Source organism: Pristis pectinata, chromosome 6, assembly GCF_009764475.1.
Source record: "Pristis pectinata isolate sPriPec2 chromosome 6, sPriPec2.1.pri, whole genome shotgun sequence".
Lineage (NCBI taxonomy): Eukaryota > Metazoa > Chordata > Chondrichthyes > Rhinopristiformes > Pristidae > Pristis > Pristis pectinata.
This window is the reverse complement of record NC_067410.1, coordinates 23,732,686-23,748,500: the sequence shown is the minus strand read 5'-3', so window position 1 is coordinate 23,748,500 and position 15,815 is coordinate 23,732,686. Positions and strand designations below refer to the sequence as shown.

General features: G+C 39.2%; 1 protein-coding gene across 1 annotated transcript in view; it reads right to left on the bottom strand.

Moving 5' to 3' along the window:
• Positions 1-15,815, bottom strand: part of cacna2d3a (calcium channel, voltage-dependent, alpha 2/delta subunit 3a) — a 556,823-nt gene that overhangs the window by 383,949 nt on the left and 157,059 nt on the right. Inside the window, 1 exon segment of the mRNA XM_052017619.1 lies at positions 11,194-11,253. Coding sequence (XP_051873579.1) covers positions 11,194-11,253 — 60 coding nt within the window.

Below are 15,815 nucleotides of genomic sequence, written 5' to 3'. Positions count from 1 at the left end.
AGTTTAAAAGACATATATTTGAGGATGAAAGGTAAATGCAAAGAGATTGAGATTAGAATAGACACTTCCAGAAGCAAAGCTTGCACCAACGCAGTAAGGCAGAGTCTAATGCTTTCCTGACAGAGATTCCTCCTCTTCTGAAGTAACTCCATGTTTTGTTCTACTTCAATCAATGATTCATTGAATAGTCATTCTATTTTTAGTAGTCGAATCATTTTCCCAATCCTTGGGAAACATTGCAGATTGAGGTCAGAAGGACTAAATCCATACAATTAAGTGGCTTTGCAGCACTAGCTATGGGTCAGGAGGAGCTTAATTCCTTTCTCAGAGGCAATGAAGTTACCTGGTAATCCTTCCCTATCCCAATGTTTGATATGACCTCCATCTCTTCCTCCCAGCAACAAATGGATACCACCCACTTGCAAATGAGACCCCCACATCCTCTCCAATTTATGCCATTAGTATCTGTATATGATTGGTCTAACAGTTATTTATTTTTCTGCAACATAAATATTCCAGAAAGAAACAATTTAATTCCCAACTTTCATGCTATCATTGGGATATTTTCAATTGCTTAGTGCTACTTTTACTCATTGACCAAACTTAATGGCACTTATACTCCTCTCATGCTGTTAATCTATCATAATTGTTGTACTCCTGAATGGAATAAACAGCACTGGAAATTTTAAGTGCCAAGTTTAATTTAATTTATAGTGCATTGGCAAAAATGTGTCTACTCAGCACCATTCATCAGCTTTGCATCTATTCGAACAATAAGCTAACTCAGAGTTTTAAGGTGGCCATAACAGATCTCTTCTGAAGAGTTTGCTAAATCAGATGGCACACTTTTCTTTGCCGTTTTCTTGCATCAGTGAGGGGAAGGTATTCATTTTCATGTAACATTCATTAACACATAATTCACTTTCTATAGCTAGTCTAAAACTTAGGCCCTCTCAGTCCTTTCAAATGGACATTGACGATCCAAAGATCCAATTCAAGAATGTTCCAGGGAAGCATCAGTACTAGTATGCCCAATATTTACCCCTTAATCAATATCACCCAAACAGATTATCTTCTCAAAATGACATTGCTGGCTATAGGCTCTTTCTGTGCACAAATTGCCCTCTGCATTTCCTACATGACTCCATTTCAAAAACACCAGCTGCAATATACTTGAAGTTAACCAGAGGATGAGATAAGTGCAAGTAGAAATGTATATTGTTTTTCTTTCTCGAGCTTCAATATACATCTTAAGGAACAGACAGGAGATGAGCTGGATAAATTAAAAGGCTTGGTTATTTTTTTCAAACATTGTGCATATAAACAAAATATATAACATACCATCTGTTAGAATGAAAATGTTTATTGTGCTATATTGCCTAATTCATGATTGCATTGACAAAGCAAAGCTCCTGAATGACGATTAACCAATACTCTTCTATCAATTCTTTCAGGACCAGAGGGGAAATATCAACACCGTATTTGTCACAAAATTAGAACACAATATGTTATTCTAAAAACATTTTAAATTGCATGTCAATGCCAATGAGAAATCACCTTCATTTCAAGAGGATGAGAAAGCAGTACAAACTTTATCCAAATTGGCACAGGGTCAACAAGATCAAAAAGTCGAACACCTGTCTAATGCAGGGTCTCAACCTGAAACCTCGACAATTCCTTTCTCCCCACACATTGTAGCTTGACCCACTGAGTTTCTCCAGCAGCTTGCTTTTTGTTTCAGATTAAAGAGTAAAAAGCAAATCTCAAAGAATAATGTGGGAGAGACGGGTTTCCATCCAGGGGATATTGACAGCAAAGATGAGGAAAGTGGGAGGTGTTCAGTGGGACAAGCTTCATTTGAATAAAACTTGGATCAGTAACTTGGGCGATCAAATAACTAAGGCTATAGATAGGGCTGTAGGTGGGGACTATGGGGTGGCAAGGTGTTGCTGTTCAGGTGGAGATCTAACACTTATGTAATATTAAATGAGAAGAGAAACAAAGGACTGCAGGTGCTGGAATCTAGATGAAAAACACTGTGATGCTGGAGGAACTCAGCAGGCCAGGCAGCATCCATGGAGAAAAGCAGGCAGTCAACATTTCGGGTCCGGACCCTTCTTTGGGACGCTTCTTTGATACTAAATGAGCTCTGACTGAACAAGTAGGAAGAGATTGATTTTGCTAATTCTAACTAAAGGGGCAGGGCAATTATACTTCACAGGAATTTTCAACTGCAATTCATCATGTATGTGAAGAGGACAAATTTCAAGGGAAATGGAGAAATAACTGGGGTGGGGGACTAAATTGGACAGTTTTTCCCAATGAGGTTCCCCTGGAAAGCTTCCTCCTTTGCTGTAAGACTCTACAATTACATTATCTTTCAAGGATTATTGACACAGGTTTTCAAGCAGTGTCAACATAACTAAATTTATATCAATTCTCCAACTGTAAAATATATACTTACAGGAAATGTAATAAATACCAGGTTCAAAATTAAATATTATTCTATTCGTCTCTGTGCAGAGAGTGAAAAATTACATTTTAGTTTGATGAATGTAACAAGTGAATAGAGACAGAAGGCAGCCAGATAGTTCTCAGATGAAAAGCCTTATCACAAAACTAGACAAATGCAATATGAAAATTTAACTGACAACAATATCTGAAACTTAGCTATAAATTAAACCTGCCATGGATGAAAATGAATTTTTTTAAATAAATTCAATTGATTAAACGTAAATACTAACAACAAAGATTTATGTATTTAGTCCTGAGTCATATTCCCACACTCTTGAATATGAGGGAATGAGATCATGGTAATTTATACTGGCACAACAGTAACCAAAAATCTAGGAAAAGTCCTATTTTCTAGAATACCTTCACCAAAGTCTTGGAGGATGAATGAAAATTCATCCCTTGCTTATATTGTTCAGGTTGTGCTGGGATTAGAGAAAGTAAAATAATTAAAATGGGGCACTGGGGCATAACTCAGCTCCAGTTTTGAGGTAATACATTATTACAGTAAAACTCCATTCATCTAACATGATTTGGCGGTGCTGCACAAATGTATTTTCCAGACTATTGAATATTATTCTATGAACACTCCAAGAAACATTTAATTAAAAAGGAACATGGGAAATAAGGCCCCAGTAAGTTTCAAGGAAGCAAGGGAAACAGAACAAGCTGAGTTTAAAGGGAATGTGGGAATCAGAACAAGGTGAGATTTGTGAAAGCAGGGGAACCGGGGCCCCAGTGAAGAGTGAAAGGAAGCATGGGAAACAGGGCCTCGATAGTAAGAAGAAGCATGGAAACTGGGGCCCCAATGAAGTGTGCATGGGAACTGGGACCCAGTAAGTGGAAAGGAATGCAGAAATTATAACCCGGTGAGCTAGATGCCAAACCAATGCTATTCAAGAATCTTTGGATAGTGGATTATCAGTGTTTTACTTTTTATTATTATCATCATATTATAGTGAAGCAGATTTGCTTAGAACGAGAAGTGTTTTTGTTGTGTGGGTTGAAGAATTAACAAATGATAAACAGAGATATTGTGACACTACCAATAGTAAAAGGGTGTAATTAGAAATTTCAACTAAGAATATGTACATTGACTGTATAAATAAAAGCATGTAGAGAGGAACTATGTTTTTTTTAAATCAAGTCCAATTTTTATCCCTGTACACCGAAGATTATGAAAATTACTACTAACTCTTAAAGTGTTCATGATCTTGCTGTTTCCAACTCATTCTCCAGCTTTAGATGATGTTTAGCATGAGTTTCTGCTGAAGATCCCTTGGTCTTCATTATACATCACTGGAATATCATACAAGACAAATTGGAAATAAATTTGTCACTGCTTTGAACACCTCCAATGCACCTGACAGGATTTGGTATTGTACACATAACCATTTGTGTTTACGGTTTCTACCTCACTCTCAATCTGCTCTTTCTTTGTTGTAGACCATGACACAGTCTGATGCATTCATCCAGGTGTTTATCTAGTTTTCAGACTTCTTCCCTTCAGCTCCTTTCCATTACCAATTACAATTTCCACCAATCATCCAAACAAAATGACTATTCACTGTCTTCCACTTTCATTCTTTTCCAGAATCTCAAAACTATAGAACTTCTCAATCTCTCACAACCCCCAATTCCATCTACAATTTATAAGCCTTAAAATCCAGAGCCTGCTGTCATTCAATTTATTACTTCCATAATTTATTCTTCTTTCTGTAATTATTAATATGCAACATAAATTGTTTTAATGCATTTCAAAGAGTCCTCAGCAGGTCAGGCTGAATCTGTGGATAGAATTAATGTTGCAGGTAATAGTTTTCATCATGCCATAGATTTTGAACATTGTTCTTTTATCACGGTTCTCTTTCTCAGATGTGCAGAGTAATTCCAGCATTTATCTTAGATTGCAGTACTTTGCTTTTGCATTGCATGGAATTCTACTGCATTCAAAACAAAATCATAGACACAGAAAGATAATAATAATGAAAAATTATATTTCAATTAACTTGACTATTTACAAAGGCTTTTAAATGTTAAGGCATTTTTTCTTCTATTTTCTGAATACAGGAAGTCCACGACTTAAGAACACCCGTACTTACCAACCGACCTTCATGGTCGGTTCGTAAGCAGGCCCGGCCCCCGATCCTACCACGGCGGCAGTACACCTTCTTTGGCCCAACCCCAGGCCAAGTGTGCATGTGCGGCTGGGGAACCCAGGACCAAGTGCGTATGTGCGGCTGGGGCCATGTGCGGCAGCGATCCCCGGCCCAAGTGCACATGCGCAGCCGCGATCCCCGGGCCAAGTGCGCATGCGCGGACACTGTTCCGAGTTACATACAAAATTGAGTTAGGAACAGTCTCAAAAACAGAACTTGTTTGTAACCCGGTGACTTCCTGTATTGTTTGGAAATAGCCCGTCTTTGTACTAGACCTAATTCAGCAATAACACAGCTTGATGCTTTTCAAATGCCAAATATTTTCATGTCAAAGTACTGATGTGCATGGAATTAAACTTCTACCTTTATTACCAAATATCATCATGACACCTTTCTATATGGAACCACTGTGAATGCAATGAATATAATGGATGTTCCATTTTATCTCAGTATGAGCCTCACCAAGGGAAAAAGAATGAATTGCTCATTGCAGTTATTTTTCCACAATGAACAATTTATTTCCCTCAGTCTACAGGAAGTAGCAAAAGTAACAGCTGGAATTCTCAATATTGTGAAAAATCTATAATTATGTTTAGGTCAGGGCTTCAGTGAGTAAGGGGATGGAATGTGAAATTACAACAAATATATGCATGCAAGATACACTTACAGTTGTTAGAATCAAAAAGTTCCAAAATACTGCTCACTAAACAGTTACCCAAAAGATTTAACAACAGATTTAGAGATTATGGTTCATGTATTTATGGGGATTTCTGAATATAAATGGATGATATATAACTGTTGGTGAACTTAGTAGGAAAGACAGAAGAATGTTAGGACCAGCTGAGAGAAAGAGTCCTGATGTTAATAGGGAAGACAGTGATTGGGGCAAAGAGGCTGAAAGAAAAGCAAACAGCAAATAATGGTATCAGTAAGTTCTGGGCATTGTGTAACATGTTATAGGGCAGAAAAGTTAAGGAATAATTTGAATAGTTTATTGAAACAATGAATAATGATATGATGAGGAAAATAGAACGTAAAGGTAGAAGTAGATGCATGTGTATTAGATGTATGTACATTCAGAGAAGTTAAAGGGTAAAAGTTGAAGCAAAGGAATGTTGGCTTAAACTGATGGCAAGAGCTTACATGGAAATTAAAAGAACCATGATATAAGGAGAAACGAGCAATTTGAAGCCCAACATTATGCTGAAAGATTAGCAAAACAAACAATTTGGGCTGTCAATGCTGTCAGTTTCCAAATGTGAGACTTTTAGTTGTAAAAACAACATCACCTTGTAAAAACACAGCATGTCCTTTGCCTAGTTGTCATAGTCGAAAAGTCAAATGGTTCCAAGTAACTGAATTTCTTTGCACATTTTAACCACATAAGAACAACTTCAAACAAAAAGAACAGTGTTTGAAAAAGCCTGCTTTTCACCAATAAAAGTGCTGGATATGAATGAACATGGCATAAGGTGGTTGTACCTGAACTTATACAATTGGCCCCCGCTAAATCATCTTCAATTAATTTGGTTATCATTGAATAATTAAGAGAGTAGAATTGCCTTGCCTCAGTTTTAGGGTTTTAAATACTTAATCTGATATCATATTATTGAGAATCATTATTCCTTCTTGACCACATTCTGCAGTTTATCTAACTTTTCTTTCTTGTTTCCCAAGTTGTTTGATCCTTTAAATGGTTCCTTGTTCTCTCTGTACAGTCCTCTCCCCCTTCATTAAGTCTATCAATGTCCCTGACCTCTGTTACGGACTCAGTGGAAGTCCTTTTAAGATAGAGAGTGTGTGTGTGTGTGGGGCGTGCTTACGTCAATAGAAGATAAAGGACGTAACGACGTTGTTGAAGAAGTTAGAAGAAGAAGGAGAGAGAGAGAGAAGGGAGAGAGACACCAGCCTGCTTGTTTTCTCTACCGATGGATGAGAAACAATAACTGTGTTTGCCATAGAAATCCATGTATGGAAATTGGAAGTAATCCGGTGGAGTTCACTTTGTTGCTGACCTGGAGAAGGAAACAGGTATTTGTGTGTGGACGACCACGATTCGGATGCTTTTCGGGGTGAGGAAGTCACTACCGAGTAAACGCTGGAGTGTCGTTTGGGTTCCATCGTGGAACATTTGGATTTCATATGTACTCTCTCTATGTTTCTCTACGTCTACGTCTTATCTTCAGACAATGGTGGTTGTTGAAGAAGCCCTTGCTCATGTTTCACCTTATGGCTTGCGGAACTGAACTTTAAGAACCATTCCGGAACTGGGAGTTTTGGACTTTGCCACACCCACACACACACACGAAGAGTTTAGTTTTGGGGTTAACGTTCGAGGTTTAACATTTTTGAATTCTAACATACTAACATTTTTACTTTTATTTTATGTATTATCATAAGTAGTGATTAATAAAATAGTTTTAACACTAAATCATGCTCAGTGTGTTTCTTTTGTTGCTGGTTCGTGACACCTCAAACAAAAAACACAGACTTTTGACTTGTGGCCTTGAAATTTTTTCCATGCAGTTTATTTTTGACGTTAAAACAGAATTATGCATCACCCTGACATTGATCATGAAAGCTACATAAAGAGTGAGAAATTCAAGTGCAAATTTTACATGCTGTTAGGTTTCTCTATGTAATACTGCACTAAAACTGACATTGGCAAATTCTGCATGTAGCACTACAACTGATATATTGTGGGGGAATACATGTCAGAAAAAAAGTTGAGCCGAGAGAACAAAAAATCCCACTGAAAAAGGAGGAGGCAAATTTTCCAATTGGTGCTAAGCCTTCCAGAAATGTCTGCAAAATTGCTCTAGTCTGGGTTAACCTAATATTCAACTGAACAGCACTATTTATTTGGAACTGAGTGAACAAATTGTTAAGCTCTTGTGATTGCAGCCAAGAAGCATCAACAAAAGTTGAGAGTAACATCTTCTGGATGGCGGTCCATTAGTTTGGCTCATCTCCCTTAATCTCTCTTACACAAATAAAAAAACACAATCATCTCCACTATCCTTTCTCTGTGAAATTGCAGAGATATAGATAGGTTAAGTGAGTGAGCAAGGGTCTGGCAGATGGAGTACACTGTTGATAAATGCGATGTCATCCACTTTGGAAGGAAAAATCAGATCATTATTTAAATGATGAAAGATTGCAGCATGGTTGAAAGATTGGATCCACTCTTACCAATCACAACCACAACTGAAGCAACTTCACAATGGATTCTTTTCTTACTCCTACATCATTACCTTTAGAACAATCTAATCTTCCTCCTGTTCTGCTGGATCTAAATGCCTGTGATAACATCATCCAGACATGGAATGATTTTCCACTGATCACAAATCACATACAGTTCCCTTTCCACCACCCCTCCTGATCCCTCCTGCTTTTCTGCCTTCAGACTACTTCTTCACATCTGAGACATGGACAAGTTACAAGTTCCTTCGGTTAAACATTTGTAAGGTCAAAATCAGAGGTTTTGGCCTCAACCACAAACTCCATAGGACTAATTATATCACTTGTCCCAGTCACTGTCTCGTGCTGAACATAAATTGATAAAGTTATCAAACAGGAAGTAAAAAACATGAAATAGAAACTGAGGATGCTAGAAACACTCAACAGGTCAGGCAGCATCTGGGAAAGAGAAACAATTAACATTTCAGGTCTGGGACTTTTCATCAGAACATGGCCCAAATGAGTAGTAAAACTGTACAAAGTTAACAAAGCCACCCAAGATATAATGTTGATTAGTTCCTATAATGTCTGAAGAATCTCATATCGAGACATCAGATATGTAATATTTAAATTCGGAGACTAAGAACTTGTCAAGTGATTTAAAATAAACTGCAATGTAATCCAGTTATTCTTCTAATCTCAGATAAACACGTAATCCAAACTGAGATATTTTTTATCAACCATTTTATTACTAATGCTGTTCTTAATTTAATGATAAATAAAAAAACATCTTTCCCTTCTTCTGGATTCATATTCTTGGCCCTTTTTCAGCTGCCACCCAAGGCCATCATCATTCTTCTCTTCTAATTTTGTGTTTGTACAATATTGCCCTCAACTGATCCATTTTCTGTCCCCGTTAATGTCACTTGCTTATTAATGCCTCAAGACTCCCATTTCTTTCCTGTTTGTGGGTTTCTACAGACCTTTTTATAGGCATGCAATTACTTCAATACAGATGGGTAAACTAAACATAATCCTGTAAAATCGTAAAATAATAGCAACACAGAAGTAAGTCATTTCGCTCATTGGGTATGTGCCAACTGTTTAAAAAGGATAGCCAATTAGTTCACTGCCCAGTTCTTTCCACATTCCTTCTCCTTTTTAGGTTTTCATACAATTCTCTTCCGCCACCTTTTTATTCCAAATTCCATGCAAAATAAATACTTTCTCTCACATACCTTTTTTCCAAATTATCTTAAACAAACAAGATGCTTGCACTCTTAATGGATAGTATGTCAAGCAATTGTATATGCCACAAGAAGTATTCAGGAGACATTATTCTCAGGGGAAAATTACAACTTTAAGTTGTTTCTTCTGCAAAGTAATCTCTTTGTCTTATCTCACAATTAGCCTGAAAATAAATAGGCTTTTCAAAATTCTGTGCTGAAAAATTAAAGTTGAATACTTTTGGTAGTTACTTTGTACACAAATGTTTCTTACCCATTCACTATTATTAGTGACTACAAATCTTACCTTCAAATGTATCTCACTGCCATCTGGCAAACCAAGATGATTACATTCATCACTAAATAATAAAAATCTTAGGATATTTATTGGAACAACAGGTTCCCAACTCCAAGAGGATTTGGCTCTAATTTGCAGGAAATGTTGGTAGTACATTCTAAATATGTCCTCATTTTGTTAGGCAATAATTAAAAATTTAGTAATTGGAACAAAGAAACTGCAGATGCAGTGAATTCCAAGAAAAAAATAGAAAATGCCAGAAGCATTCAGCATCCTTGGAAAGAGAAATAGACTTGATGTTTTAGGTGAAGGATGTTTCATTAGAACTGGAAAAGTAAGAAAATGAGTGTGGCTTAGGTTAGAGAGAGGAGGAAGGGTGGAGAGAACAGAGGGAATGTCTGTGATAGATCAGAGAGCAAAGCTGTCAAAACTAGCAGTTAGATGCAGAAGAGGAAAAAGAAACAAATAAAACAGACATGTGTACTCTGCGCCGACTTGGAAAAGTATTGCAGTTCATTCATTGTCGCTGGATCAAAATCTTGAAACTCTCTACCTAAAAGTTAATGAGATGAGCGAGGGGCGTGAAAACAAGAATGAGAATATTAAAATTGAGGTGTCGAGCAACTGCAGCCAATGTATAGCACATTGTTATACATTATATACATCTGTGAGCACATTGGTAGTGGTTATATGGGACATGATGTAAATTCGGATACAAGAGCAGTATCTAGGATGAGTTCAGCTTAACAAAAAGTGCAAGTGGATGGAGTTGAGGTGGAAGTAAGCAGTCTTGGTGAATTATGAGATTGGAATTTTGGGTGATAATCAGATAATCTGCTTCAACCTCAGTGATTTGGAAACTAGATGGGAATTGTTAGGAACAGAGTTTATGGTTGGGCCCAAGGGCGCACCATATTAGTAATTCTTCTGCGATCTAAAATGGTGCTGTGTGGGGGAACTTACAGGAATGGATTTATCTTGGGGATGCACAAAATATTGTGTATATACTGTAAGGATCATCAATCCTGATTATGCACAGAAACTATGCTTATACTATGAATTTGCACACCATGGCAGGAGCTCTTAAAGCAGTGGTGCCGGTGCCATTAAGTTGGAAAGAATGCAAAGAAGATTTACGAGGATTTTGCCAGGATACGAGGGCCTGAGTTAAAGGGAGAGGTTGGGCAGGCGAGGACTTTATTCCTTGGAACATAGGAAACAGAGGGGTGACCTTATAGAGGTGAATAAAATAAAATCATGAGGGGCATAGATAAGGTGAATGCACACAGTCTTTTTCCCAGAGAAAAAGAATCAAAAACTAGAGAGCATATAAGGTGAGAAAGGAAAGATTTAAAAGAGACCTGAGGGGCAAATTCTCACAGAGGGTGGTGTGTATATGGAACGAACTGCCATAGAAAGTGGTTGAGGAAGATAATAATAACAACATTTTAAAAGATATTGGGACAGGTACGTGGATGGGAAAGGTTTAGAGGGATATGGGCCAATCATGGGCAAATAGGATTAGCTTAGATAGGCATCCTGGTCAGCATTGGCGAGTTGGGCCGAAGGGCCTGTTTCCATGCTATAAACTCTATGACCTATAAGGAGGTAGGTTTCACTTGACTTTTTTCATTACTTTTCAGAATAATTAATTAATATTAGTATTCATAACCACTCATCGGGAAGTAGCAGAACATGATGCAGCTTTCAAAGCATCTTCTAGTCACTGAAGTACTTCATTATATGTCCTCAGATTTTCAAATCCAACATTATCAAAAATAAAATGACTAGCACACTGCTAACACAATAATTTGCTTACCTCCAAATCTGAATTATATTCATGCTGCAAGTGAGCATTTTCAGCAGCTTCAACAAGGCGCTGTAAAGAAGAACAAAATCCAACTAAGTTAAAGAAGTTAATTGCAATATTATTTAATATTCACATTTTGTATATCATGATCATCATTAATCACTAACATAATCTTTGTGTATACAACCAGATTTTGAATTTCTGAAATGTAATTTGTTAATTTACTGTGCCACTGGGTCACACAGAGTCAAGCAAAGGAGTGCAGTCTTTGTGAGATTGCCCAATATCACAAAACAGCAGGATCCAAGATTCTAGGGAATGGATCATGTGGTAAAGGGTAAGGGAAGTTACTTTGTTTTAATTATTTTGCTTTGGTTTCGTGTTGTTAATTGTGAATAATTGTTTTCAATTGGTTTAGGTACTTCCTTAAATTTTTAAAATATTTTAATAATTTTGAATGTTTTTAAATTATTTTCAGGTTTGGCAGGGTAACAAAACTTTCAGGACAATGTTGGGGGGGGGGTGCAAATCCTCCTCACAGCACTATTGGAAACTGCACTGCCATCCAGACTGTGTCAGTGGAATCCTGAATGGTTTGGGCTAGCAAGATCGGCACCAGATCAAAATGAGCACACCTGTGAAGTGATGATTCCAGATGGGGGTTGGTAAAATCTGTCCCAACGTTTTTGGTCACATTATAACTATTCTTTGTACAGTAAACACAGTTACATTTAAATCTTACAGAATGATTGTATTTCTGTGAAGCTTCCTAATGCACAATAGACATTCTGATTTTAATGGTTTCGTGTTTTCAATCACAACATTATGTAAAGCTTTTAACATTATACCTTCATCATCATCTTTGACAATACACACAAAGTCATGCAGGCACGGTAGTGTAGCAGTTAGCGTAATGCTATTACAGCGCCAGTGACCCGGGTTCAATTCCGGCCACTGTCTGTAAGGAGTTTGTACGTTCTCCCTTTGTCTGCACGTGTTTCCTCTGGGTGTTCCGGTTTCCTCCCACATTCCAAAGACATACAGGTCAGGAAGTTGTGGGCATGCTATGTTGGCGCCAGAAACATGGCGACACTTGCGGGCTGCCCCCAAAACACTCTACGCAAAAGATGCATTTCACTGTGTGTTTCTATGTACATGTGACTGATAAAGAAATCTTATCTTATCTAATTACTTCAACTTGACTAGAGGATGCCTGCAAACTAAATTTCTCATTTGAGTTCGGGTGTCATCATGGCACATCTCCTAGCAGTGGAAGACTAAAATAACTGGAAATTGGATTTCAACCTTTTTTGCTGTGCTACACCAACACCCCGTATCACACTAATGCCCATTCAGCCCACAAAAAATAAACTGGAAAAACAAGTTTATACCCAGAAACAGGCAAAAAAACAGGAATGTGTCATTCCAGAACCTCACACCATTCTATGCAGCTGCCTGCACTTCCCTGTGCACCAATCATAAAAGGTCCTCACCCCACAAAGGTACAAGCACCATCAAAGCCTGACACAATTTACCCAGCATGATGAAGCAGTCCTTACTTGTAAAACTGAGGCCTGGAGGGATGATTTGAATGCAAAGGAAGAGGCTCTCCAGGGCCACCAGAGGAAGAGGGAGGACGTGACAACAGTGGTTTCGACTTGGAATGCAAATCCCACACAATGGGGCAGTGCCGATAAAATATTTCAAGATTTCAAGATCCCCCCTCTCTCTACGTCATCAACACTGCACACCCACACCCACACCCACCCCTGCATCACCTCTGTATTATGGACAAAAGCCCCACCAGGCACCTAACAACCTCCTGTCCACATGCTTTCCACAATCTTCGAGACAGGTTCATTAACATTGTTTCAGAACAGGAGAATATGGAGCAGGAGGAGTAACTGCAGAGATGGGAGGAGGAAAGGGATTATGATGATGATGATGAGTTCAGTGCATCACTGTGCTTTACACCCCACTGCACCACCTCAGAGACTGACATTGTGAGCAGATCAGGACAGAGTGACCTATATCACAGGGTGAGAAGGCAGATCCTTTTGGGCTGCAGCCTGGCATCAGGCATGGTGAATGTAATGTGATTTGTCAGGCAGAAGAGATTGGGGTAGGTACACAAATCTGCCCTGCCTCAGAGAATTCAGATGAGAACTGTGATGGAAGAGTTTCATGCCGAGTCTAAAATGGATGTAATCTGAGGAGCCCAGGCACAGTAATGTAGCGGTTAATGTAAACAGCACCAGCAACCCAGGTTCAATGCCGGCCACTGTCTGTAAGGAGTTTGTATGTTCTCCCCGTGTCTGCGTGGGTTTCTTCCGGGTGCTTCAGTTTCCTCCCACATTCCAAAGACATACGGGTTAGGAAGTTGTGGGCATGTTATGTTGGCGCTGGAAGCATGGCGACACTTGCCGGCTGCCCCCCAGAACACTCTACACAAAAAGATATATTTCACTGTGTGTTTCGATGTACATGTGACTAATAAAGATATCTCATCTTATCTTATACTCTCCAAGAAGGTTATGTGGAGCCATGCACATGACTTTGCAAAGGCTTGTTAACAACCCACTACACATTGCCCACTTGTTCTGATGGTAGTTGTGGTGGAAGCACAGACAGAGGCCACTCATATTCTTGCTGTATCTGTACATTCTCATTTAATCCCACTTGATGAGCAATCTCATCTATATGGGAATAGCTTTATTCTCAGAAGGAACAATGATAAGCCACCAGGAAGCAGCTCTACATCCTCAGTGAGCCACGAGGCACCACCTATCAGTGGAGATGGGCCTGCTACCCATAAATAACTCATCCCCCCATGAACAAGGAGATGCCACACATTAGCAGAGTGTGCTTCATTAGCAAAGAGATTCCATGTGTGAGCAGATCCCATGCTGACAGGAGCAGAGACATAGCATGTGAGGACTCATCTCTCTTCTGCAGCAGCAAATGTGCCCCACCGCTCCACACCACTCTTCATCCTAAGCACAGTGTTGCTGATAAATCATTGCAATCTGAGTCTGAGGAGTGAAGACAGAAGGAGCAGACACCTGCCAGGTCAGCTCCGAGTCTGGAGCTTGAAACAATGATGGAGCGGCCAGAGTGCCAGCAGGTGGTTTATCATTGTTTAACCATTCCCCTGACAGGTTGCCTGGTTTTCAGGTTTCGACACATTGACACACCCCCTGTGGGTATCAAGTCACCTCCCAAAATGGTCTCACAAGCCGCACACTCAGCAGTGCCCCATAGACAGCCATCCCAGACTGTCCCTTCACTTGGCCCTGGACAGCAGCCTGAAATCAGCTATTCTAAGGTCAGAGGTTCTCATGGTCATCAAGGATGTCTAAGCATACTCAAAGTGAAAGGGAGCAGCCTTCCAGCAAAGGGGACACTGCAGCATGATGTTAGGCTTTTGACACTCAGCTACAAGGCTGGGAAGTGAGGGAAGCACAAGGATGCTTTACTGTACTGAAATACGCTATGAATTCCTTTATTGTATAGGAATTTCCAAGACAATTGCAGCATTGAAATGTGTTCTAATTGAGTGCCGAGAACATGCTTGGTAGTGCAGCAATAAGTCACACTGAAATGGTCCCTGCTGTCAGCATTGCCTATCCTGCCATGCCTCACCTAGAAAGATCACTAAGATCTTGTGAACATACTCAAGCATAACCTTGATTATCCATACACTGAGTGCGGCTTTCTCCTTCAAAATCATAGCAACACTGTAGAAAGACCAAATGATCTTCAAATAATTAAACTCATGCAATAGTTGCCATGTTGTTGGTATTGATTATGACTGATCTGGAAAGCAAGACGATTACTATCACACGATTTTTACTCTTGCTCGTTTTGTTTCTGCAATAGTTACCATGGCCACCTCCGAGGGAGGGACACCCTCAAAAAGTTTATGGGAGATCGCAGGTTGAACAGACATATCTGCGGAATGTTTTCACTTCAATAGAACTCCCCTCTTATGCAGGGGATTGAAAGATCAGGATCTCTTCTGCTGGAGAACATGGCTGGTGGTCCTCTACTGGAACTCCCTCCTGGTAATCTTCTTCGTGCTCCTCTTACTCTGATCTTTGTCTGACACTGGCTGCTACCTTTGTTTTATTAGGTTGTGCAGTAGGCAATACACAATGATGAAGTCTCTGCACCCGACTGGCGTATATTCACCTCGGACTGATATGGAAGGTAGCTCTTGTCCCCCAGGGTCTATCCCCCTGGGCTATGGAAAATATCCTGTGATGGTGAAGGTCTCAGAAACATAACATTCATCATGAGGAACATCTTCTGGTGGTGCATAACCACCCAAATATTTACAAAGCAGAAAGCCTGAGTGTCATGGAAAAGGTTATTAAAGGACCCCCTTTGGGCACAGCGTGAGGTCAATGACCACTGTCAGTAGCACTCACAAATCCCAGTGCCACCTGCTCCTCAATTAAATCATAACAACTGAAATCATCTTTATGCATAACTCATACATAGTTGTCACAATTCAATCCAATTTATATGGAAAAACCTTATCAGAAATCCATTATTGGTTTAACACCTGGGAGAGAAATGAATTTTAGGTGACGATTGTTACGTTTGGTTATGTTTGGTGCTTTCATTGA